The sequence below is a fragment of the Typopeltis vanoorti genome, chromosome 16 (assembly GCF_054136105.1).
Source record: "Typopeltis vanoorti isolate ZY-2024b chromosome 16, IOZ_Tvanoo_1.0, whole genome shotgun sequence".
In the NCBI taxonomy this organism is placed as follows: Eukaryota; Metazoa; Arthropoda; class Arachnida; order Uropygi; family Thelyphonidae; genus Typopeltis; species Typopeltis vanoorti.
The window spans coordinates 87975711-88003011 of NC_143564.1; the positions used below are offsets into that span (position 1 = coordinate 87975711).

Genomic DNA, 27301 nt, shown 5'->3' on the forward strand with positions numbered 1-27301 from the left:
TGGGTAGTAGCCCTCATTATACACATTCAAAAGGGAGTGTACTTTGCATTATGGGATACTAAGGCAACTGATGTGAAGTCATTATCTTTTATATACAAGTAGTCTAGTCATGAAGATACTTCACTCACAGATTTGGATTAAACAAGAATATAATTTCTTGGCAAAGTTTAATTGAAATCTCCTGAAGATAACCTCTTGGCATCAGTCTTCTCCTTCAACTCTTGTTTAGATAACCAACATAAATCTCTTTCTACTATTCCACAAACCACTTGCAGTATATCCTCTCTGATCTTCTACCAAAAGGATAAACACCAATCTGTTTGCCATTTTCAAGTGAGAGTGAAGATAATTTAATGAATTATAATGCTATCAAATCACAACCTTGTCTTATTTCCTAGAAGAAAGCCAATGTCTCACAAACCCTCACTTTTGACAACATGCCACTCACCAACCAAATTCACTTTTTCTTCTTTGGTTGACTTTCACATCACACCTATCCTAGTATAAACACATTATGTCCATAGCCCCTTCAACCTATGGACATGATGTGTTAAATCCCTAATCCACTCAACTTCCCTCAGAATGCAGACAATATGCTGAAGATGCTGCTCCAATGTGCAGACAATATGTCGAAGATGCTGCTCCACTCAAATGGCCACTACCACCATCATTTCTCTAATTAAGTACAAACATTGGCAGCTACTAATCATATTCATATATGGTTGAGCTCCTGATTCACTTAACCAACTTTTCATCCTCTTCCTTCATTCCATATACAGGTATCCCTCGATTAACGCGGTTAATTAATACCTCGATGTTACCGCGTATATCAAAATCGCGTTAATCAAATCTAATAATCAATAGTAAAAAGTACAATTCATCCCTGATTGATTACTCTACTAATAGTTCGTTTTATATGGTACTCTTTTAGGAAAGATAAAAAATGAATGCAAAGTAAATGTTTAATAAATTTTTTTAATCAAAAGGAGTTATAAAGAGTAGTTTGAACAGTTTTAGTTTTTTTCTTATTGGCATAAATTCTACGATAACAAGCAAAATGACTCTCCAAATTTGGCAAACAAGCATTCTTCGATTAACATTTGGAATCATATCCATTACTTGCTACTTAAGCGATTCTAAACAGTGAAATATTCCATCCAGTTCTTTGACTGTTATTTCCTTTGGAATCTCATCTTCACATTCCATTTGTTTGTTGTCTTCATATGGGTGTTGTTCAATTTCAAGAAGATCATTGTCACTGAAATCTTTTGAATTTGAATCCAATAATTCTTTAACATCTGCATCAACACCATCAAAACCGAGGTCTTCACCAATTGCAACGATTTCTTTGACCACGTTGTTCACAGGATTTTGAAAACAACCTAAGTCATTAGCACATTCTGGCAGAAGGTTTTTCCAAATAGCTTTCATGCAACTAGAAGACACTTGCTCCCACAAGACACAAATGTTCTTAATTGCGTGTTTAATGTTATATTTTTTCCAAAATTCATGGAATTTTGGAAAAATCGTTGTTGTTTCTACCCTTTCAGAATGTCTTTTTAAGAAAATAGACTCTTAAAGTTGCAATGACTCTCATGTCCATCGGTTGTAACAATGATGTTGTATTTGGTGGGATAAATAAAACTTTCACATTCTCACACAGATCATTAAGAGAATTTGGAGGACCATGAGGCTGCTAGCTTCGTGGCATGAGCATGATTTTGCGTGGTAAATTTAAAGGCATGCTAATCAAAACTCTTGCCGTGTATATCAAGGGATTGCCACAATTAATTTCGCCGCGATAATCAAATCCGCATTAAGCAAAATAGCGTTAAGCAGGGGGATACCTGTACTTCTGTTTTCTCTAATGAATACAACACTTCAAGAAATACATTAACACATTCCTTGTTCTCTCTCTCAAATCACTTGCCTGCACATGACACTGATGTGTTATAGGTCTTGAGACCTGTTGTGTGCAGCATTGATACATGAGAAAAAAAAAAAAAAAAAAAATCAAGTCATAATATCCCAACAATCAAAACTATATAATGGGGAGAAAACTTCCACATAACATAGAAAATGGGGAAGGGGAAGCAAGCAGGACCATTGGCCCAGTATCCACTTCTCATCTTTCCATATTGCTTCACCATCAGTAGAAGTCCAATTCACTGGATAATGAACATAGAGGGGCCAAAATTTGAGACTTGGCCAAATGAATTGTATTCGATATTGACTTAAACACACACACATACTTTACATGATGCAACAATCAGATATCATGATGAATGGGTATCATTTAGTTGTGCAAGGCCTACCATTGTTTTGATCAGGGAGAATGTGAGAGGTCAGCAGGAACAATTTAACAGAAATGAAGAGAAACATCAATAGATACGTGTAGATATCTGTAAGTATAGATAATCATCTACAAATATCATTTGTATGATATTTGTAGATTATTCACAATAAGTACATTTATATCAACTTTAATAATTAACTATAATTAACTAGGTTTGACTCGCAGTCTTATTTTTTTATTATTATTAAAAATGAATGTTTCTTCAACATATTTCACTATCTATATATGACTGGCTGCATTTTCAGGAAGATATTTAACATAAACAAAAAAACAACAAAAACTGTAAATGTTTCCCAACAGCTGTTATTTCTTTAAACTGAAAAAATACTGGATTGATAGTTTAATCACCAGTATCATTATGCACATCATGTGCAGTCATGAATGTTACATATACTAATTAATGACTGAATTCCAGAAGTCACAAAGTATAAGTCCTTGATTTCTATTTAATGTGCCTTGTAAGCGAATGACTGTGGAAGATTCCTTGAATAACTTGATGAAATTATTCTAAGTAAGATATGGAGAAAGTTTGCCAATTTACCAAGTGACCTTCTGTGAATGTGTTCTCTGTGTGTTTTTTAATTCTCACTTGTTTTCAATATTGCTTATATATTCTTTTTTACTGATTTCAAAACTTCTCCTAGTATGACCTATGTACGCCTTGATATGATCAGAATTCAAGATTTCAAGAAGTGAATTGAAGAGAGCTCTTTTCACGAATAATTAAAAATCTGAATTTAAGAATTAAATAGGAATTTCCTACTGAATGTCATAAGTAGTTACAAATCAGCAATTAGACTGAAAGATGAATAGAAACATAGTTTCAAGCACAAGCAATATTTAAACCAGATGTGAACATAGATGATTAAGGTCATTACCACTTTATGAAGATGTTATCCTTTTAAATAGATCCACCACAAATTTTTCAGGACTGTTTATCCAAATTGGACAAATGATGTGAACTGATTAAAGGAAACTGAAATGAAATCAAAACATGAAAATGGAAAGAAACAACATCAACCACATTCTCAACAGTGAGCGTGTAGAACAGGTAACACATTTTAACTGTTTAAGTAAAATTTTTGTGAAAATGACAAATTAAGTACACAAAGAGACAGAAATCATTACAAACATCAAGCTAGTAGTATTAATAACATATGTAAGACAGTATTCAGATCAGTAAATATACAACAGCAGGAATACTCATCAATTTAATGTAACAAAAAAACAACAACTTCTAAACGTTTTGCAGTTTACTGACTAAAAACCACATAAAGACAATAAAGATATCAGAAAATATACAAAAAAAGATCTAAGCACATGAGTTATACACAGCATGCCCTATTAAGTAATTACATTGATTTTTTACAGGACAGCTCTTGGAATAAAAGTAACAAACATGTTTATAGTTTTGAATGCTAAAGTGCGTTATAATTAGTTGAAGAGCTTGTGATGGCCCATTTCTTTCCACATCTCATGTCTTCCCATCCATCTTTAAACGTCTTATATCACTCAAATACACTACACTTTTTCATGGTATCATTACAGTAACCACACATCATGAGTTTCACTGGCACTCTGCCTAGCTTTGCACAAAACTTGATGTTGATGTTCTGTTCCAAAATTAACTCATTTTTCTACTAAAAGAAACAAACACACTTCCAAACACTACTACAGCTTGTCAAATATTGACTTGATTGCTTGATACAACTCAAGGCAACAGCATACCCAAACTTGTAATTCATATGGTTCTGCCCGACTTGGCATATTCATTATAGTATGAGTAAGGCAAGCCAGGAAATTTAATTGTTGCAACTTGTACATAGAATGCACAGCAGCTAATATACATGGAGAAGATATTATTAGCCAAATGTTTATACTATGAAACTGTAAAACAAAATTTCAAAAACTAATCGATAGTACACAGAACTCACAGCAGTTCATACATATGAACAACATACTGCTCAGATGTGAGTTTTTCAATGTTCTAACTGATTATTAGATAATATCTGAAGAGAACTAATAAATGCAGTGGAATCCTTAAGGTACTAAGAAAGCATAATATGAATTCCTGAGATAAAAAAAAAGCTTGTTTTTGCATTGCAAACTCAACTTATACTGATAAACTGCCTGACTTCTGTAATAGTATTTGACTATTTTGGAAACTTCAAAAAGAACGTTTGAAAAGATAGATATAAACAAAATGTGGATTATTTCCATAGTGCATATATCAGTTTGCTTATTTGCCTATAACATATGGATAATTTTACCCTTTCTTGATATAAAACTGAAATATAAATGAAGACTACTCTGTTGAATCTAGCAATTAATTTATATTAAACACTTTACAATGTTAAATATTTATATTAAGCATTTTTCAGAGATAATAAAATACAGATAAGTGAATTTCTTTATAATGATACAGTGGAATATATTACAGTAATAAATATTAAGTAAAAATCAAGAAATATATCATGAATACTTACATGATGTTTGTTTACAGTTCTGTCTTAACTGGTCAAGATGTGAAAGTGTTTGATCAACAGTTGGACCCTGTGTTTTATTTGGTTGCTGTCTAAAAATACAAAAGGCAATAGAAATCCGTCTGTTTATTTTTTAGAAAACTGAGCATTTTGAAATCTGAATAAGATAAATAATATGCAAGGACATGATAGAGATTAAACTAGTTTGTATTATGTAATTACTTGATTTACAAACAAAATATGGATCAACAATGATGTGGTGCATATTTCATTTGTGTGGGCAAATGGTTAAGGAGAAACCCAATGACTTATTTCTTAAAAAGGTGGAAGTTGTAGTTCATGGGGAAAATGGCATGAGGAAGACTGTTCCAAAACACATCAGGTGGAAGACTGTTTCACCTGATGTGTTTCACAAGGAATATAATATACTATATTATAGAATATAATTGTTCTGTGAGTTTGAAGGTGCACTGTGAAGGGATGAGTAGCAGCAGTTGGATATGCTCCATTTTCAATACTTTGGACTTAGTACTAAGTGAGGGAATTATTGATGCTATTTCAGATGAACATTTGCCATAAAAATATTTATAGAATACACATATTGCAGAAACCAATACCTGTGCAAAAGTGGGAGAAATGAGTTGGTAAGAGATGGGTCATTCATAAGTTTAATTGCTCTCCTCTGTATTGAGTCAAACATTTTATGATTTGTATAAGGTTAACAGCTGTTCAAAGGTGAAGTAATGTCTAGAGGGAAAGAGAAATCTTAGTTTTTTAGAGGCTGAGGACGCAGTGGTTGTGATGTGTTTATGCCAGGAGAGGCTTAATGTCAGGGTAATTCAAAGAAGAGAAATCTCATCTTTCTGGAAATTGAGGGTGTTGTCAAAAATAATAGTGGGAGAAAATGGTTCTTTTTTTGTGAGAAATAAGACAGAAATGAGTTTTACTAGCATTGAAATTGACGAGGTTATCTGAACCCCATTGGAGGATGGCTTGGAGATCAAAACTGAGGGCAGTGATGGTTGAAGTCTGTAGGTTGAAATGAGTTGTGTAGAGTAAATTTTATCAATGAAAGGGAGGAGTGCAATGTGCTGTCATCTGCAAAACTGTGTATTGGGTTGGAGATCAACTGAAATAGGTCACTGATGTATAGCAGGAAGAGGGTTCATGAGAGAACAGAACCTTGTGGAATTCTAGTATTAGTTGAATGGTGAGAGGATAAGGGACCATGCACCATCACACATAGTGTGTGTCCAGACAGAAAGCTGGCAATCCAACTACAGAAGTCCTGTTACAGAGCAAATGACGGAAGTTTGTTTAGTGCCAGACCCACTCAAAAGCTGTGAAGATAAAGTGCAACTACTTGAGATTCACCAAACTTCTCCATGGCATTTGTTCAAAGATAGTGACATATGTGAGCAGATCTCTTGTTGATCAGCAGTGATGGAATCCATACTGGTGGTCATTTATTAGATAGGTGCCTTAAAGGTAGTTTGGGAGTTGGGAATTGACAATTTTCTCCTTTACTTTAGACAGGATTGAGGTGAGTGAGTTAGGATAGTAGTTAAATGGCAGTGATTTGTCACCCTTCTTGGGAATGGGTTGAATATAGGCCAATTTCCATACTGTGGGATAGATACAAGTGGAGTAAGAGAGTATATACAGGCGACATAGGATAGGAGTCAGTTCTGGTGCACAATGAATAACAGAGGAAGAGAAACTTGTTCTGTGAGTTTAGAGTTGAACTGTGAAGGGATATTAAGTGGTAGCTACATGCGGTTTAAATGGATTTCATAGAGAATGGAGCAATTATTGATGCTAGTTCTTACGAACAATTACTACATAAATATTTGTAGCAGACAGATGCAGATGAAACTAAACACCTATGTGAAAGTGGATGGAATGTGCTGATATGAGACAGGTAATTAAACTAATTGCACTTTTATGTATTGAGGCAAGTATTTTTATGGAGCTCTTAGGGATAACATCCATTAAATCAGAGAGTCATATTTGCTAGTTGAGAGGATTTATGATTTATATAATAGCTTTTTATATAGTGAAACCTGTGGAGTATACATAACTAAAGAATAACACATATGCCACAGTAAATAACATTTTTATTATGTAAACATTTCATCTTATGTATCATAAGACATCATCAGTACAACTAATGAACAACAACAGGAATTGAATTAAAAAAAACAGAGTTTCAAAAATCAAAAGAAACAATAGATTTGTTAATCGAAAAATTTCCACTAGACATAGTGGAACTATTCATATTTGCAATCACATCAGGTTACTTCACACGGAAAGATAAAATATATAAACCACAGGAAGGAAAAGCAGTGAGCTCACCCTTAGTCAACTTTTTCTTGAACACCTACAAGATAGAATTTTTGCCCTTGATCAAAAACCAACAATGTAGCAATGCTACGTTGATGACGTCATTGCAGTTTGGAGTCACACAGAACCTGAACTCTACTCATTTCTACAAAAAATCAACACTGTGCATTCTCAGATCAATAGAAAAGGAATTATCAAATGGTATTTCCTTTCTTGATATACACACCCAGCACAAACAAGATGGATCCATTTCCACTTCTGTCTACCAAAAATCAACTTTTTCGGGTCATTATATCCAAAATACATCAGCTCACCATCCATCTCAAAAATATGACATCATAAAATCTTTAATATCCAGAGCACACGAGATTTGTTCTTCTGAAGACTCTCTAAAACAACAATTGGAAATTATCAAAGAAATAGCCTTACTAAATGGATATAATCCAATAAGAACCCAAGAAATAATTAACCACTCTCCTACAAATCATCCCAGACAAGAATGTTCCATATGGTTAGAAAGTTAGCAACATCAATGCAGATACCATAAATGATGAGCTAACTTAGGCCTTTGTGCCAGACTCCATCAACAGCTTTGGAGATATTAAGTTCAATCTTGAGATTCACTTTACCATGGTATTTGTCCAGAGATGGGCGACACATATAAGAACTAGTTGCCATTTCTTAGTTGGTACCTTGAAATAGTGTAGAAGTTAAGTTACAGTTCTCTCTATCAAGTGGGAGTTAAATAGACGAAAACCAACATTAAGTTGGAGTTTAAAAAAAAAAATTGTGCAGGGAATTCAAGGTGAAAAATGACCAGTGGGAAGATGAGCAGAGGCCAGAAGGGTAACCAGCATAGTAAGAAAGGCAAAACCAGAGTATAAAAGGAAATCAGAAGTAAAGGCCAAAGATAATCCCAAAGAGTTCTTTCAGTATGTTGCAAGTAAACAAGAATCTTTATGGTTACAAAATTAATATAACGGAAAAAACTCACGTACAAAGATTATTTAATAGTATAATTTTCGCCTGTGTGTCACAGGCATCTTCAGTACATTAAGCTCAAATTAAACAATAACTGACAATTCCAAAAAGCGCCACCTAAGTAGTTGGTGTAAGATAACTAAAAAGGTCAATAACTTTCCTAAAATAAAAATAAAAAAATAAAATAAATAAATATATATAAAAAAAAAATCAATACAATAAAAAGTTAGGAAAGATTAGCTGATTTGTAAAGTACTATCTCCCATAAAGGGGATAGACATAAGCCATCGGATCTGTTTAAGTTAGGAGAATGAAGTAGAGTTTCACATGTTTCTTTATAAAGGCGTTCCATGAGAAACTAACTTTTGTGAAGAACTCTTGTCTTTCTCCAATGAACTCTGTGTCTAGTGAAGAGGGAATGTTCTGCAAGTCCAGACTTCAGGTTTAAAGTATTCAATATAATTTATTTTTTTATGTTTTTCTATTTTTATTTTAGGAAAGTTATTGACCTTTTTAGTTATCTTACACCAACTACTTAGGTGGCACTTTTTGGAATTGTCAGTTATTGTATCGAAAATTATACTATTAAATAATCTTTGTACGTGAGTTTTTTTCCGTTATTAATTTTGTATCGATATGTCTATTCATGATATACCTCTTTTAAAACTTAAGAATCTTTATGGCAAAATGATTTTGTAGATTAGACCAGGAAAGAAGTAGAAATTCTCACACACTTCACCCAGCTGGTACTACTGTAGTGCCAAAGGACATGAAATTTAAATTGGTCTGAGGGAAGAATATTCCATAGAAAAAGAAATCTGGATGAAGATACAAACAATAACTCACACAATAACCACAGTAATTAACTTTAATGAAATGAATGTACAGATATTTTGTACTGAAAATAACAATACATCATCAGTGTACAGAAACAAGCAAATCAAAGAAAACGGGAATACAAGGTATATACAGCAATCGGTGGTTTATCAATTAAAAACTGTTGCCACATGCTAGAAATTAGTATTAACAAATAATATTATTATTATTTAAGGAGGATTAACTGTTCTCCTACCAGGATCTTGGCTGACTAGCCATCAGTCATGCTCATAGCATGTTGAGCAAAGTTAAGCCTAGAATGGATTTCTGTGGTGGGCTGGTGACCTACAACACAGTCAAAAACCCTGATGGAACTGATATAGATGGCAGTGCCAGTATTTTGGTGAAGTCTGGAGGGCCATACCCAAGAAGTCTTAGTATCACACCTCCACATGGACCCCCACCCCTCAGGAAACAGTGTCGTAATCAGCCATGGCAAAGTTGATACTGAGCAAAGAGCTGGCAAAAAGCTATAAAATGCATCTCCCAAGACGTTATGTGGCCAGCAATGGGAGATTAGGCCAAAACCCCTTCATTACAATGCCAAGAAGAAGAAAGAAAGGTCATAAAGCCTATGACCATAATGGACAAATGCTGGATGTGACTAAATAACCACTTATGGAGGTTAGAACATGATGTAGTGGGGAAGCTTTCTCAAATAATAAGCAATACTAAGATAGTTCAAAGAATTCATAAATATAATAATAATCAATGCAATCCTCTTTTCTTCTATATAGAAACATTTAATTATCGACACAGGCAGGATGAACATTTAATAAAACTAAAAAATGGAGATCACTTATACTATTATGGGAAAACCAAAGGACAATATGGAGTAGGATTTCTAATTAAGAAAACAATTACACACCTTATAGAAGAATTTAATTATACAGATGAAAGAATAATAGAAATCACACTTAAAATAAACTCCAAACTTAAAATCGGGATCATTCAAATGTATGCTTCCATCTCATCCCACACTAATGAAGAGATAGGAACATTTTATGACTCACTGCAGCACACTCTAGATAAAAAAGAAATAACAATCAAAACTTTATTATAGTAATGGACAATTTTAATGTCAAAATAGGTCATCCCTCTCACCAAATAGATACAATAGGACCATACATATATGGTACAAGCAGCAACTCAGGAATAGCTCTTACAGAATTCTCTATCAGTAACAAGCTTTACATTATGAACACATTTTTTTTAAGGAAGTCCCCAAAAGAAAATGGACACAGAGAAGTTCAAATACAGAAATAAAAAATGAAATAGGTTATATACTGTGTAATAATAAAGAAATAGTCCAAGATACTTCAGTACTAAATCAAGTAAAAATAGGAAGTGACCACTGACTGGTGAGAGCCAAAAGTAAAATAAACCCCAAATGCTTTCAATAAAATGGCTAAACAACAAAAAATCAAGAAGTTTTGACTTAAAACCTATTGAAAACAAAAAGAATGATTACGAAGAAAAACCCAATCAAAAACTAGACAATAAATATATTTGAAGACATAAATAAACTAAGCAAAAACCTAATGGCAGTAACAATCTCAGCAGCCAACAAATTCAAAAGCAATAAACAACAAAAAGACCATAAACTTTCACAGGAAACCTTACAACCACTACAAAAGAGACAAAATATGAAACAGGACAAAAACTTAACTTCTAAAATAGAACATGCAGAACTATGCAAAACAATAAGGAAAAAGATGAGAAACGAAATAAGATTGTATAACACTACAAAAATAAAAGAAACAATTCAAAATAATAAAAATATGAAAATACTAAAAAAATATTTATCAGTTGGTAAAAGTCAAATAATTGCAATAAGGAACCAAGAACAAATCCTAAGCAGACTTGAAGAATTTTTTAAAGAACTCTATAGTGATCCTTCAATAGATAAATTAAATATAAATAACGCTTCCACATCACATATGGAATTCATCCCCCCATTCACCTCAGATGAAATAAACCAAGCATTAAAACAAATGAAAAATGGAAAATGTCCTGGTGAAAACCTAATTCACATAGAATTAATTAATTACTATTACTATTACTATTATTACGGGCAACTCCAGGGAGTCATTAGACTCATCGAGGGAGGCCCCAAATCATATTCATCACAACTATCTGACATTCATGCAGTATCTATCATACCTCGCCTTAAACTCATTCACTGTCACAGCATCCACTACAGACTCAGGGAGCGCATTCCACTCATTCACTACTCTAAAAGTAAAGAACCCAGCTCTAACACCTTTACTAACCACACTTTTGCCCAGTTTCCATGGATGTCCCCTAGTCCTCCCACAACCAGCCCTGTTCTCAAAAATATCTTCTGAATTAATTTTATAGAAACCTTTCAGTAATTTGAATGTCTCAATCATATCTCCCCTCCTCCGCCTATCAACCAATTTTTGCAACCCACAAATCCTCAACCTGTTCTCATACGGTTCATTCCACAGACCTGCTATCATCTTGGTCACTCGCCTCTGGATCCTCTCCACCTCCTCCCCATCAAGAAGAAACCTAGGTGACCAAATCTGAGCACAGTAGTCTAGATGGGGTCTTATCAAGGCTCGATAGAGAGGAACAATAACCTGCTTGTCAACGTATTCTTCAGCAACCAAGTGATTTGATGAGCTGTTTTGGTCACTTTTGCAATGTGTCCCCTAAATTTCAATTCCTTATCCACCAACACTCCTAAATCTCGTGCCTCATCAATTTCCTGGAGCTGGGTTCCACCAATGCAATAAACTGCCGCCAATCTTTTCACCCCAAAATTGCATAACCTTACATTTTGCCACATTAAACTGACATCCATTCTCCTTAGCCCAGACCTCCAATCTATCCAAATCATCCTGCAAAATTTTGAAGTCATCTGCATTCACTATTGCCCTACCCAACTTCGCATCATCCGCAAACAAATGAACTGTTCCTCTCAGATCATTTCCTATATCATTTATGAACAAATTAAACAGCAGTGGTCCAAGAACAGATCCTTGTGGCACACCACTAGTCACAGGCCGTCTTGTGGACTCTACTCCCGAGTAAACCACTCTCTGATATCTCTCCGTCAACCACCCTCCTATCCATCTCACCAACCCTATGTCCATTCCCATATGCTGCAATTTACTGATTAGAATTCCATGTGGAATCCTGTCAAAGGCCTTGGCAAGGTCCAGTAGAATCACCGTAAACCCATTACCCTTATCCAGTTCAGCCGTCACTGTGTTATAATACGTGAGCAAGTTACTGAGGCATGACCTACCCTTCACAAAACCATGCTGTCCCCGATACAGTATCCCATTTTCTTCTATCCAATCTTGTATTTTCCTCTTGACTATTTTCTCTAAGACCTTGACAATGATTCCTGATATGCTAATCGGTCGGTAATTTACAACAGCAGTCTTGGAACCACCTTTATGCAGTGGAACTATTTTCCCCTCTTTCCACCCGCTCGGGACTAACCCAGACCCGAGACTCAAATTAAACAAAATGGTCAAGGGTACTGACAATTCTTTAGCTGCTTCTCGTACAACACGAGCTGGTATACCATCCAATCCCACAGATGTATTGACATTGAGGTTATGCAATAGACTACTCACCTCCACTTCATTAACCACAATTCCCGTATAATCTACTGGTTTATTCGTTTCTGCAATGTCACCACCTGGATGATATACTTTTGCAAAGTGCTCACTCAGTAACTCAACTATCTCAACTGATTCAGTTACCTCCCTACCATCGGCATTCTTTAAAATCAATCTGCCATGTACATTTTTCCTTTTACTTGCTACATATCTAAAAAACTGTTTAGGATTCTCTTTAGCCTGCATGGCCAATGTTCTTTCGTAATCCTTTTTTGCTTTTCTTACCACACTCGTCACCCTTCTGGCCTGCGCTTTATACCGTTCATGTGCCTGCCGGTCACCCTTCTCCTTAAATTCCCTCCATAGTTGTTTCTTTTTTTGCAACTCAAGCTTAATGGTGTTATTCATCCATTTAACCCCTACTTGATTTATTATTCGGACTCTAGGTATACAGTCAGCCATTGCTTCATGCAAGCACTTCTTAACTACCTCCCATGCACTATCAACTTCTAGTCCTTGCAGTTGTACATGCCATGGCACTGAACCAATCAAACTCCTAAGCTTGTCGTACTTTCCCGCCCGATAATTCCACATGTACCCTGTCTTAATTGAAAATTCTACACCTTTAGCCACCTCCCAAGTTAAGACCCTATGATCACTCTCACCGATTGGTGGCAATGTGGTCATATTTGTTACAGCCAAATCCTCAGATGTAATTACTAGGTCAAGCACTCTCTGACCCCTAGTATTTTCCATTACATGCTGTCGCAGATAGTTATCCCTTAATAACCGCATAAAATCCAGTTCCTTCCTCCCGTGTGTCCTCTCCTCACTCCAATCAATGCGACCATAGTTGAAATCTCCCATAATAATCACCCTCCTTCCACCCATTTCTTCTATTTGCTTGTGCATACTGTCACCACCATCTTTTCCATCACCTGGTCTATAGCAGCACCCAATTGTATATTTAGTTCTGCTAGCCACAATCTCACACCAAATGGCCTCAAATGTGCTCTTTTCTCTATCCTGCAATTCAACTTCTATTCTCCTTGGCTGGAGCTCATCAGCTATCATCAACAATACTCCTCCCCCCATTTTATTCTCTCTGTCATTCCTGAACACACTATACCCATCACATTCAATCCCACTAGTTATATCATCTACAGTCAGCCATGTTTCACTAATACCTATAACCTGTGGTCTGGAAGTGCCAACCATGGCCAAAAACTCTTCCTTCTTGTTCCTAATACTCCTAGTATTAGTGTACATGAATTTAAGACCCCCATTAGCCCCAACCCTACCTTGATGCTTTATATTAACTATCCCACTCTGATTTGTTGTCCTTATTTGCTCTGGCATATTATATTCATTCTTACATTCAACTGCCTCCTTAAGGACTGTATCTCTACCCCCCCCCCCTAACAAATCTAGTTTCCCTGAATTTGCACATCCACTACATTCAGCAACACTTTCTCAAGTCTTCTTACACCGTAACCATTCAAATGCAAGCCATCCATCTTATATAGATCCTTTCACCCATCAAACTCACTCCACACATCCACAAATTCCACACCACTCGTCATACATAACCCACGCATAAAGTCATTTGCAATTATAGCCCTCCTTTTAAACATTTCACTGTCATACCGTGGCAAAAGACTAATCATTCTAACTCTCTCACTCTTTTCTTTTGCTACCTCAAACAATTCATTCAGGTCTTCTATCATTTCCATTTTATCTCCTTTCAAATCATTCGTACCTGCCACAACAATCATTTCTTTCACCCTTTCCTTTTGCTCTCTAATAGACGCAGTTACGTCCTTTATGGTCGCACCAGGTTGGTACGATTTTGTCAAGTCCTCTACTAACACACCTCGTACTAACGAGTCTCCATACAGCACTCTATCCTTCATTTTGTTCATGTTCACATTCATACGTCTATTTTTCCTGTCATACCTTTTATTATTGGTTGGTTCATTCAGTCTACTTTTATTCATGCACTCTAGCTGCTGTTTTGCTCTTTCTATCGCACTATTCAACAACGCGATCTCACTCAATGCATCTATCTCATCTTTTTTGTTCTCTGAGAAACCATTTATACTATCATTCACACTCTCACAATTTTCATGTACAACCTTGCCGTTTCTTGTCATATCCCTATTTCCTTCATTTTGAAGGTTGACAAAAATATCACACTCACGATCCGAAATACAATTCAATTCCGCATTCTCCCTACATTTTCTACACACATTCAATCCTTTATCATCATCTAACCACACTCCGACCGCACTCCGCAAAGCGTACATTTCACAGCTAGTACACTGACTCATTTCTTTTATGCTACCGTTCTTAGATAACGATGGCGAACCTTCATTACTGGCCGCCATTTTCCTACGCACAGGTGCCATATTTATCTGTAACGTGTTTTGTCAAATTAAACGTTATAACACACCAAAAATAGACGCACTAAAATACGCAAGGCAAACAAAACAAAACTACACAATATTAAGTAATTTGTATCGATAACTGAAAATGATACTTATCTTATCTGGAGCTTGCACGAACACTACTCATTACGAAGTCATCTAGCGGCGACTTCCGACATAGATTATGTTATAAAACACTTAGTACACTAACCACGTTAATAAAGCTCTAATAATATACCAAAATTATTGAATCCAAAACACCAAAACAAAAAAAAATTGAATCCAAAACACCAATAAATCAACAAAAAACACAAATCTCTCAGGAGCTCTCCGATAGCACCCAGATTAAATGAGAGGAAACAACATAATTCACATCACAACTTACTAAATTTAGACTTAGAAGATGGAAAGATACCGGAAAACTGGAAAAATGCTACTCTGATACTGTTATTTAAAAAAGGAGACAAAGAAGAAGTAACGAACTATAGACCAATTAGTATTCTCTCTAATCTGTACAAAATTTTCACAAAAGTAATAACAGGTTAACCCTTCTTCTAGACTCAAATCAACCTGCAGAACAAGCAGGATTCCATAAAGGTTTTAACACAATTGATCGTATTCATGCAATAATACCCTAGAGGAAGGGTATTAAGGAGGGATGTGGATATAAGAAACAGATGGACAATATTCTTTTAAGGGCTTTTGAATGAAGAAAATGCAAGGACTCACAGAAAAGATGGGGAGCCTTATGAGGGGAGATGGTGCAGAACATTAGTAGAGTGGAAGTGAAGAAAGCCATAAAGAGGATGAAGAATGGAAAATCGGTGGGCCCTGACAGGATCCCAGTGGAGGCATGGAAGGCACGGGGGGGGGGGGGTTTGACCTGCTGTGGAACCTATTAATAAAAGTTTGTCAACAGGAAAATAAACCTGAGGAATGAAGGGAAAGTACTCTTCTCCCCATCTACAACAAGAGTAAAGGGGATGCCCAAGACTGTAAGAATTACAGAGGAATAAAGTTGATGTCCCACACAATGAAAATCCTAGAGAAAGAGAGTTCTTGATGGAAGACTGAGGAAGGAGGTGGAGATGGCAAAGGAGCAATTTGGCTTCATGCCTGGTCGATCGACTTACAGGTGATGGAAAAGTTTTGAGAGAAGCAACAGGAGCTACATCTGGTATTTATTGATCTGGAGAAAGCGTATGATAGAGTGCCAAGGCAAGAAGTCTGGAGGTGTCTGAGGGAGAAGAAGGTACCGGGGAAATATGTCAAGTTGGTGCAGGAGATGTACAGAAATGTGAAGACAAGAGTTTGAACCTGCCTGGGAGAGGCAGAAAGTTTTCCAGTGACAGTTGGCTTGCATCAAGGGTCAGCATTAAGTCCGTTCCTGTTTTAATATTGTGATGGAAGTGGTGACGGAGGAGGTGAGAGAAGATGCACTTTGGACTATGTTGTATGCAGATAACATCATGCTGTGTGCAGAATCAAGAGAAGAAGTGGCAGCTAAACTGGAAAGTTGGAGGAAAGTACTGGAAGAGAGAGAGGTATGAGACTGAGCAGAAGTAAGACAGAGTATATGTGTTGCAAAATGGATGGCAGCCAGGAGACAAATCTGGAGCTGGAAGGAAATGTCATCAGAAAGGTCAGTGACTTTAGATACTTAGGTTCAACAATGAAAGAGGATGGTGAGACTGAGAAGTGGGATGCAGGATACAAGTAGGATGGAGGAACTGGAGAGAGAGAGAGAGAGAGATGGCTGGAGTGCTATGCGATAAGAGGGTGCCGATCATCTAAAAGGAAAAATCTACAGGACAGTAGTGAGACCAACTATGATGTATGCTATGGAAATTGTGGTCCTGAGGAAAAATAATATCAGCAGGATGGAGGTAGCAGAGATGAGAATGCTTAGGTGGATGTGCGGTGTGACCAGAAAGGATCGTCTGAGAAATGACTATGTAAGGGGAATGGTGAAAGTTACGAACTTAGGAGCAAAGATACAGGAGGCAAGGTTGAGATGGTTTGGTCATGTGATGAGGAGGGAGGAAGAGTATGTGGAAAGAAAGGTCATGCAGATGGATGTGCAGACAGCCAAAGAAGAGATGGAGGGAGATGGTGAAGGAGGATGTGAGAATGAAGAACTTGGATGTGGCTACAGCTCAAGACAGGAGGTTGTGGAGGAGACTCACCACAAACAGCGACCCTACTTAAGTGGGAAAAGTTGCAGAAGAAGAAGAAGATCATATTCATGCAGTAAAACAAAGCAGAAGAAAACCAATTGCCTCTCTGCTTTCTTGATTATGAAAAAGCATTTGATTCCATCAAAACTAATGCAATAATCAAAGCACTCCAGAATCATGGAATTCTTGGAGAGTATATGGACCTCTTCCAGGAAATATACCACAGTGCAACAGCAACAATCCAACTTCAAACAAGAAGCAATAAAATATCAATCGAAAAAGGTGTCCAACAAGGAGGCTCTCTATCGCCCAAATTCTTTACGGCAGTCCTTCAAGAAATATTTAATAATATAAACTGGACAAACCTTGGTATAAAAACAGAAACTTAACACACCTAAGATATGCAGATGATATCATTCATTTTAGACTCCTTTCCTTTAGTGTTATATGATGATCAGCATTTCATTTTAAACAAATTATGGACTCTACAACTGTGTTATAAATAATTATTTTAATTTACGACGTTTCAGGTGGTAAGCAGATGATATCATAATTTTTGCAAACATTCCAGACTACCTTAATATAATGATAGAAGACATATATCATGAAAGCAGAAAAGTTGTCCTAAAAATAAAAAGAGAAAAAAAATTAAAAACATATTGTTATTACTACGATAATAAGCCAAAAGGCTATTTTACTGGCGACATAAGTTAAGTTAAAGAGAGATGGTAAATCCTGTTTTATTTTATAGCCAGGTACGAAACTCGGATCGAAATTCATGCCGAAAAAACTATCGGCGAGCCCAAGTGTAAGTTTTTTGTAACATTTTGTAACACCAAAAATCATAATAATAGAAAACAACTTCTTGGAAAGAGTCTCTTCATATACATATTTAGGTCATTTCATTGATCTAAACTGTGGACTCCAAAAGGAAATAAGTAAAAGAGTTCAACTTGCCTGGAGTGCATTCAGAAAATTGAAAAGCATTTTTCAAAACAATGATGTCCCACTATGTTTAAAAAGGAAGACATTTAACCAGTGCATACTTCCCGTCATCGCATATGGTTGTGAAACTTGGTCTCTAACAAAGCACTGACAAATAAACTAGCAACAACTCAGAGAAAAATGGAGAGGCTGATGCTAGGCATCACATTAAAAGAAAAGAAGTGAAACACCTGGATAAGAAGTCAGACTCGTATCACTGACATCATTCTTCACCACAAGCGACTAATATAGAAATTGGCTGGGCATCTAGCCAGAGAGAAGATGAGCGATGGACCACCATACTAATGAACTGGGTTCCAAAAGAAGAGAAACGAGGCTGAGGATGTCCTAAAAGAAGGTGGAGTGATGACTTGTCAAATTTTGTTGGACACATCCAAGAACAGAGAAAGGTGGAAGGAATTGGAGGAGGCCTTCGTCCAGCAGTGGACAGAAAATGGCTGAAAAGAAGAAGAAATAATATTATTAAAAACTATTTTTGATGTTGTTTTAAGGATACTTGCGACATAAGACTGAATGATATAATCACGTAATCACAAGAAAGATATTTATTTAACCAAATATTTCGGTCTGGAAATAGCAGACCATCGTCGGTGGTATTACAAGAACAGTTTAAAAAATATACAAGCTAGAATACTAACAATAGATCGTTGAAATTAGAACATGCCGCGTGATGTTATATCACTAAGTATGAAACGAAATATTTTGAAGTAGAAACATGATTGAATTTGCTATTAAAAAAAAAAAAAAAAAAAAAAAAAAAAAAAAAAAAAATTAATGAGTAATCTTGATTAGGCTTTCCCAGATTTTTGATATAGATATGCAGTCATTACGATTCAGGTTGGGATGATGGAGCAAGGCCTCCACGCTTTCCTTGAACAAACGTTCGAACCTATAACGGGATCTATGTAAGAGGCGCGTTTTGGACCAAAGGATGCTGTGGTCAGTTTCAATCCCGTGTTGAGCCAGACCAGACTTTTCAGGTTTATTGTGAAGAATGGATGATTGATGTTCTTGGATTCTTTTTTCAAGAGAGCGTCCAGTCTGTCCAAAGTAAGAGAGATCACAGTTGCAAGGAATTTGATAAACTCCAGGAAGAGATAAAGTTGAGCGTTTGTCTTTAGGAGAAGGAAAATGAGAAGACAATTTGTTAATAGGAGAATACGTAGCTGTTAAATCATATTTCTTCAAAATTCTTGCGATAGGTTCTGAAATACCGGAGATATAAGGAATAGGTACTCGACGTACTGAATCTTTGTTGTTTTGTGGAGGATTATAAGATGTAAGAAGACGTTGAATACTTTTTTCAGAAAAGCCATTGAGTTTCATGTGTTGCTGGATAGTAGAAAGTTCTTTCTGTAGATAATCAAAAGTAGAACAATTAGTTTTGGCTCTTTTGATGAGACATTTTATAATTCCTGTTTTATGACATGGATGATGGGCTGATTCTTTCAGAATATAACGACCTGTGAATGTTGGTTTCCTGTATACTGTAGTTGTAAGAATATTTGAAGATGATCGGATGAGGAGAACGTCTAAAAAAGATAACTGGTTGTTTTCTTCTAATTCCATAGTAAACTTTATGCAATGATGTAAGGAATTAATACTGTTTAAAAAGGAAGATAAAGTGTTTTTACTGTGAGGCCAAATAGCAAATATGTCATCTATATATCTTACCCAAAAAGATGGTAGAGGGAAACTAGATGTGAAGAGGACTTTTTCTAAATGTTCCAAATAAAAGTTGGCTAAAGCTGGAGAAAGAGGACTTCCCATGGCTGTTCCTTCTACTTGGCTATAAAATTTGTTTTGACATATGAAATAACCAGAATGTATAACGAAATCGAATAGTTTTATAATATCTTGAGGAAAGATGTCAGCAAGTAGTTTTAAAGTTTCCTTAAGAGGTACATTGGTGTATAAAGATTCTATATCAAAACTAACCATAAGATCTGTAGGTTGTAATGAGACATCTTTTAATTTTTCTAAGAAATCTGAGGAGTTTTTTAAAAAAGAACTCGAGTTGCCAATGTAAGATTTCAGTAATTTAGCTAGATATTTGGCTATACGGTAAGTAGGAGAATCAATGCAATCTACTATTGGACGAAGAGGATAGTCAATCTTATGGATTTTTGGAAGGCCATAAAATCTAGGAGGTCTTGCAAAATGAGTTTTAAGTCTTTCAATTGTGTCTTTATCCAAACTGATGACTTCATCAAGGAGAGAATTTAATTTCTTTAGTTGTCTGTTGGTTGGATTATAATCAATTTCTTGATATGTGGAGCGATCTCGAAGCAAAAGAGAAAGTTTTCTTCTGTAATTTACTGAGTCCATAACTACTGTTGCTTTTCCCTTGTCAGCTTTAGTGATAATGAGGTGATTATTTTTTCTCAAGGACTGTAAAGATTTCATTTCAGAAGGAGATATGTTAGAAGGAGGAAGTTTAGCCTTAAGTAGAGAAGAAGCGACTTCTAGGCGAAGAGCATTAGCTTTATCGCTGGTTAGATGATTAAGATTCCTTTCAATGTTAACTAGGAAATCTAGATATGGTATTTTATTTGGAACAATAGAAAAATCATGTCCTTTTGAAAGGATGAGGGTTTCGCTTTTAGTCAAAGGACGTCCGGATATATTTACAATCCAATTATCTGGAGTTATGAATGGCTTGGATTGTTTAGACGAAAGAGCCTCATATTTACGGTTAAGATGTTGACTTAGTTTATTATAAGCACGTTGAGTAGAACGTTTAGCTACATTTAGAACTATGTGAGAAAGATGTGGATCCAAATTTGTGGATATATAGGTGCGTAAATCAGAAGTCTGATGACTGTGAATAGCAAGATCACGTTTAGCAGCTTTAAGTTGATTACGGATTAGAGATAAACTTGTGTTCCGGTAAATATTATGAGCTCCAGGAGATTTTATTGTTTCTTTAATCCTAGCGAAATTGGGAATAATCTTGTTGTCGCGGCACTTTTTTAAGAAATTAATCTTTGCTCGTAACCTACCTTGTATAACTGAAAGTTTTCCTAATTTACCAGTTATTTTGGTAGCATTTTCCCCGTGAAGGATAAGAATTTGTTGTTTTAAGGATACTTGCGACATAAGACTGAATGATATAATCACGTAATCACAAGAAAGATATTTATTTAACCAAATATTTCGGTCTGGAAATAGCAGACCATCGTCGGTGGTATTACAAGAACAGTTTAAAAAATATACAAGCTAGAATACTAACAATAGATCGTTGAAATTAGAACATGCCGCGTGATGTTATATCACTAAGTATGAAACGAAATATTTTGAAGTAGAAACATGATTGAATTTGCTATTAAAAAAAAAAAAAAAAAAAAAAAAAAAAAAAAAAAAAATTAATGAGTAATCTTGATTAGGCTTTCCCAGATTTTTGATATAGATATGCAGTCATTACGATTCAGGTTGGGATGATGGAGCAAGGCCTCCACGCTTTCCACAATAATAAAATCTCCTGGAGCTCATAATATTTACCGGAACACAAGTTTATCTCTAATCCGTAATCAACTTAAAGCTGCTAAACGTGATCTTGCTATTCACAGTCATCAGACTTCTGATTTACGCACCTATATATCCACAAATTTGGATCCACATCTTTCTCACATAGTTCTAAATGTAGCTAAACGTTCTACTCAACGTGCTTATAATAAACTAAGTCAACATCTTAACCGTAAATATGAGGCTCTTTCGTCTAAACAATCCAAGCCATTCATAACTCCAGATAATTGGATTGTAAATATATCCGGACGTCCTTTGACTAAAAGCGAAACCCTCATCCTTTCAAAAGGACATGATTTTTCTATTGTTCCAAATAAAATACCATATCTAGATTTCCTAGTTAACATTGAAAGGAATCTTAATCATCTAACCAGCGATAAAGCTAATGCTCTTCGCCTAGAAGTCGCTTCTTCTCTACTTAAGGCTAAACTTCCTCCTTCTAACATATCTCCTTCTGAAATGAAATCTTTACAGTCCTTGAGAAAAAATAATCACCTCATTATCACTAAAGCTGACAAGGGAAAAGCAACAGTAGTTATGGACTCAGTAAATTACAGAAGAAAACTTTCTCTTTTGCTTCGAGATCGCTCCACATATCAAGAAATTGATTATAATCCAACCAACAGACAACTAAAGAAATTAAATTCTCTCCTTGATGAAGTCATCAGTTTGGATAAAGACACAATTGAAAGACTTAAAACTCATTTTGCAAGACCTCCTAGATTTTATGGCCTTCCAAAAATCCATAAGATTGACTATCCTCTTCGTCCAATAGTAGATTGCATTGATTCTCCTACTTACCGTATAGCCAAATATCTAGCTAAATTACTGAAATCTTACATTGGCAACTCGAGTTCTTTTTTAAAAAACTCCTCAGATTTCTTAGAAAAATTAAAAGATGTCTCATTACAACCTACAGATCTTATGGTTAGTTTTGATATAGAATCTTTATACACCAATGTACCTCTTAAGGAAACTTTAAAACTACTTGCTGACATCTTTCCTCAAGATATTATAAAACTATTCGATTTCGTTATACATTCTGGTTATTTCATATGTCAAAACAAATTTTATAGCCAAGTAGAAGGAACAGCCATGGGAAGTCCTCTTTCTCCAGCTTTAGCCAACTTTTATTTGGAACATTTAGAAAAAGTCCTCTTCACATCTAGTTTCCCTCTACCATCTTTTTGGGTAAGATATATAGATGACATATTTGCTATTTGGCCTCACAGTAAAAACACTTTATCTTCCTTTTTAAACAGTATTAATTCCTTACATCATCGCATAAAGTTTACTATGGAATTAGAAGAAAACAACCAGTTATCTTTTTTAGACGTTCTCCTCATCCGATCATCTTCAAATATTCTTACAACTACAGTATACAGGAAACCAACATTCACAGGTCGTTATATTCTGAAAGAATCAGCCCATCATCCATGTCATAAAACAGGAATTATAAAATGTCTCATCAAAAGAGCCAAAACTAATTGTTCTACTTTTGATTATCTACAGAAAGAACTTTCTACTATCCAGCAACACATGAAACTCAATGGCTTTTCTGAAAAAAGTATTCAACGTCTTCTTACATCTTATAATCCTCCACAAAACAACAAAGATTCAGTACGTCGAGTACCTATTCCTTATATCTCCGGTATTTCAGAACCTATCGCAAGAATTTTGAAGAAATATGATTTAACAGCTACGTATTCTCCTATTAACAAATTGTCTTCTCATTTTCCTTCTCCTAAAGACAAACGCTCAACTTTATCTCTTCCTGGAGTTTATCAAATTCCTTGCAACTGTGATCTCTCTTACTTTGGACAGACTGGACGCTCTCTTGAAAAAAGAATCCAAGAACATCAATCATCCATTCTTCACAATAAACCTGAAAAGTGTGGTCTGGCTCAACACGGGATTGAAACTGACCACAGCATCCTTTGGTCCAAAACGCGCCTCTTACATAGATCCCGTTATAGGTTCGAACGTTTGTTCAAGGAAAGCGTGGAGGCCTTGCTCCATCATCCCAACCTGAATCGTAATGACTGCATATCTATATCAAAAATCTGGGAAAGCCTAATCAAGATTACTCATTAATTTTTTTTTTTTTTTTTTTTTTTTTTTTTTTTTTTTTTTTAATAGCAAATTCAATCATGTTTCTACTTCAAAATATTTCGTTTCATACTTAGTGATATAACATCACGCGGCATGTTCTAATTTCAACGATCTATTGTTAGTATTCTAGCTTGTATATTTTTTAAACTGTTCTTGTAATACCACCGACGATGGTCTACTATTTCCAGACCGAAATATTTGGTTAAATAAATATCTTTCTTGTGATTACGTGATTATATCATTCACTATTTTTGATGGTTTCTAGCATGTGGCAACAGTTTTTAATTGGTAAACCACAAACTGCTGTATGTACCTTGTATTCCTGTTTCTTTGATTTGCTTCTTTCTACGCACTGATGATGTATTGTTATTTTCAGTACGAAATATCTGTACTTTCATTTCATTAAAGTTAATTACTGTAATTTATTGTTTATAGTCATGCCACTGGTACCTTTAAAGATTGGATGAAGATACAGCATTAATTACAAAGTGGAGAGCTAATCTACAGTGTATTTGGAATGAGAACTGGTTAAAAAAAGTACATGGATTATCTGGTTTCCTGGTTGATGGATGCTCAATTTATTAGATCACCGCTTTTCTTAACAATGATCAATGAAGCTTTTAGTTTTACTGAGTAGGAGATCAGTAAAACTAAAAAGGGTGGCATGACATCAGACTAAAAGCTGTTTGGTTAATATTTGATTAACTGGTTGGGATATCAAGTGTTAGACATTTGGTTTACATGTTCTGTTTAATTTTGTTTAGTTTTTCTTTTTTTTCTTCTATTGATTCTTTTGTGCAGTTCTTTTTGGTCTAATAATTTGTATTTTAGTTCTTCTCATGAATCTCATTTTTATTCTTTGTTCTTGTTCATTTATGTCTCTGGAGTAATTACTTTGAAAGACTGTTAAATAAAACAAGGAGTTGTGACAGAACAGTGGTATAAAATATTCAATAGGATTCCAATCAGAAGGACATATCAATATGTGAGGAAGAAAAAATGCTAACAAAAGCCTGAAATGCAGAAAGACACTGGAATAGATGATATCTGATCAATAATGCTCAAATATGGAGGTATAAAAGTTTCACAGTGGGTATATACTGTATTATTCAAAACTTCACTCCCATGCAACAACACAGAATGTTATATGCTTTTAAATGTTTCTTAATTTTAAAACGACTATATCCCTCCTCCTCAAATGTTTGTGAATTTCTTTAAGTGGTAGATGGATTTCAATACAAGCTGATTTTATGTGCAGTTCTATGTGAAACCACCATTCTGCTTACCTGGAGGCTTAAAGATTCATAGTGAAGAATTTATGGAGACACAACATAGGGTTAGAATAATTACTTTACTTAACATTAAGCAAGTAACAATCGATGTTTCGACCTCTGTATTGAGGTCATCATCAAGAAAAGATACATATGTACAATATACAAGCTACATGCCACTGTACTATCTTCTTCTTCGGCACTACAGCCTCATGTAGGGCCTTGGCTTCCCATTTCTGGGTTTCACAACTCACTATGAGGTGGGGTCATTACCCCCCCCCCCCATGCTCAACCATGTGTACTTGTCTGTGAAGTGTGGTGTTCTTAAGACCAGTTTGCCAGCTTTGCAAGAGGAAAAACCCCAGATAAACTGGGGAGAAAAACCCTGCAGTTCATGTCTGGCTAACTTGGCTATGTCTGAGAAAGATCCTTAGCTCCTCATGTCTTGGAATAATTAATCTATCATTTTTGTTCAGATTTGAATGATGTTTCAGCATTAAATAAAAGGAGGCTTAAAGAGATTAAAAAAGTCCCTCCAGAAGGGGTTCCAGTTTATTTAAACCCTATCCACATACTACAAACACTAATCTATAACCACTGATTTACAACCTTGTGTAGGTGAGATTCATTTAAAACAATAAATAAATTACATCAAAATTGAATTGAATTGAATAAATAGCAAACTGAAGAAAATATATTTCCAAATAATTAACAAACAAAAAAAATTTTAATGATAGTTTACCTTTTCCTTTTATTTGGTGTTGTTCCAGATTTCGATAAATGAGTTCCAACAAGTTCTGCTAGTTTTTCTTCATGTTCTTGGGACCAATATTTGAGCACAGAAACAACGAATTGGTCATTCAGCTTCACTTCTCTACACATAATGTGCTTTAGTAATTCTGCTGTTGGCCTAAATGGATCCAATTCAATTATAATTCAAAATTAATATTTACAAGTATTTGAACCTCTTAATTAAATAATTAAATTCTTAAGAACTGCTGCTTGTAGTTTAAAGACAACATTAAAATGCTATGTAAATATTTTTGTGATGTATTCCAAAAACACACTTTTAATGTTTTTTTCCTCTTCAAAAATAATAATAACTGTTATTAACATGTACTTAATGATATTGTTGAAATAACGATATTAAAATATTATTTCAATTTCAATGGACATTTCCCATCCATGTATTTACTGACATGTTAGCACATCGTAGCCAGCAGGTTAAAGAAAAAGAGAAGGATGAAATCTGCACACTATAAATATAAGCAAATGTGTTCATCTTTCAAAGAGATCAGAAATCTCTCAGCAGAAGATAATAGTTAAAAATTATAGGAAGGCACTGAAGAAATTTATTGCTATATATTACTCTACCTAGTATTACTGAATATAACCTAAAACAAATATAACGAACTTGCTTTTGATAAATTCATTTGCAAAGATAAAAGGTAATCCCTAGAATTTTTAACAGATAATTCATACAAATGTTTCAACATTTAATACACTTTATACAATAGAAAATATAATTTCTTTTTCATTTATGCCTGGCCACTGGATAAATTATTTTGAAACTAAAATAAAGAAAGAACTGACCTACCTGAATCAAGAATCAATATGTATATAGCACATGCATGCACACACATGTGTGTGTGTATATATATATATATATATATATATATATATATGCATATAAATAACTAAAATAAAATCATTCACTCATGCAGCTTTCTTAAGAGACAAACCAGATAAACAAGAGCCTCTATATAGTGTCCAAAGAACATCGAGAACAGGCCTGGACTTCAAATTCAATGTTCATACTTCACCTTCTTGTGGCGCATATAATTATTAAGTATCCACATGTATACGTGACAATGGGCTGATAATTTGGACTTAGCTGATACCACAGACAAAATATTACAGTAAGAACAAGGACCTCACTCTTTTGTAAAGAAACCAGGATGAGCAGTGAAATCAGTTATTGTAACAACATTAAACTGAATGGCAATAAAGATAGCCATCAACAAAATAAAAAAAAGTATCAATGGAAAAGAGAAGGAACTAGCAGATAAATTATGGAAATATCACATCAGTATAACTAGCATTTGAGACTTCTCCAAATAATTCTAAGATGCTATATTTGGAAAATA

At 35.0% G+C, this 27301-nt stretch overlaps 1 protein-coding gene across 2 annotated transcripts in view; it reads right to left on the reverse strand.

Moving 5' to 3' along the window:
• Positions 1–27301, reverse strand: part of IntS3 (integrator complex subunit 3) — a 598644-nt gene that overhangs the window by 44416 nt on the left and 526927 nt on the right. For both annotated transcript variants that reach the window (XM_090406089.1, XM_090406090.1), the window contains 2 exons: positions 25897–26064; positions 4843–4931 (listed from right to left, as the gene is read on the reverse strand). In XM_090406089.1, coding sequence (XP_090262215.1) covers positions 4843–4931; positions 25897–26064 — 257 coding nt within the window. The remainder of the gene's footprint in view (positions 1–4842; positions 4932–25896; positions 26065–27301) is intronic.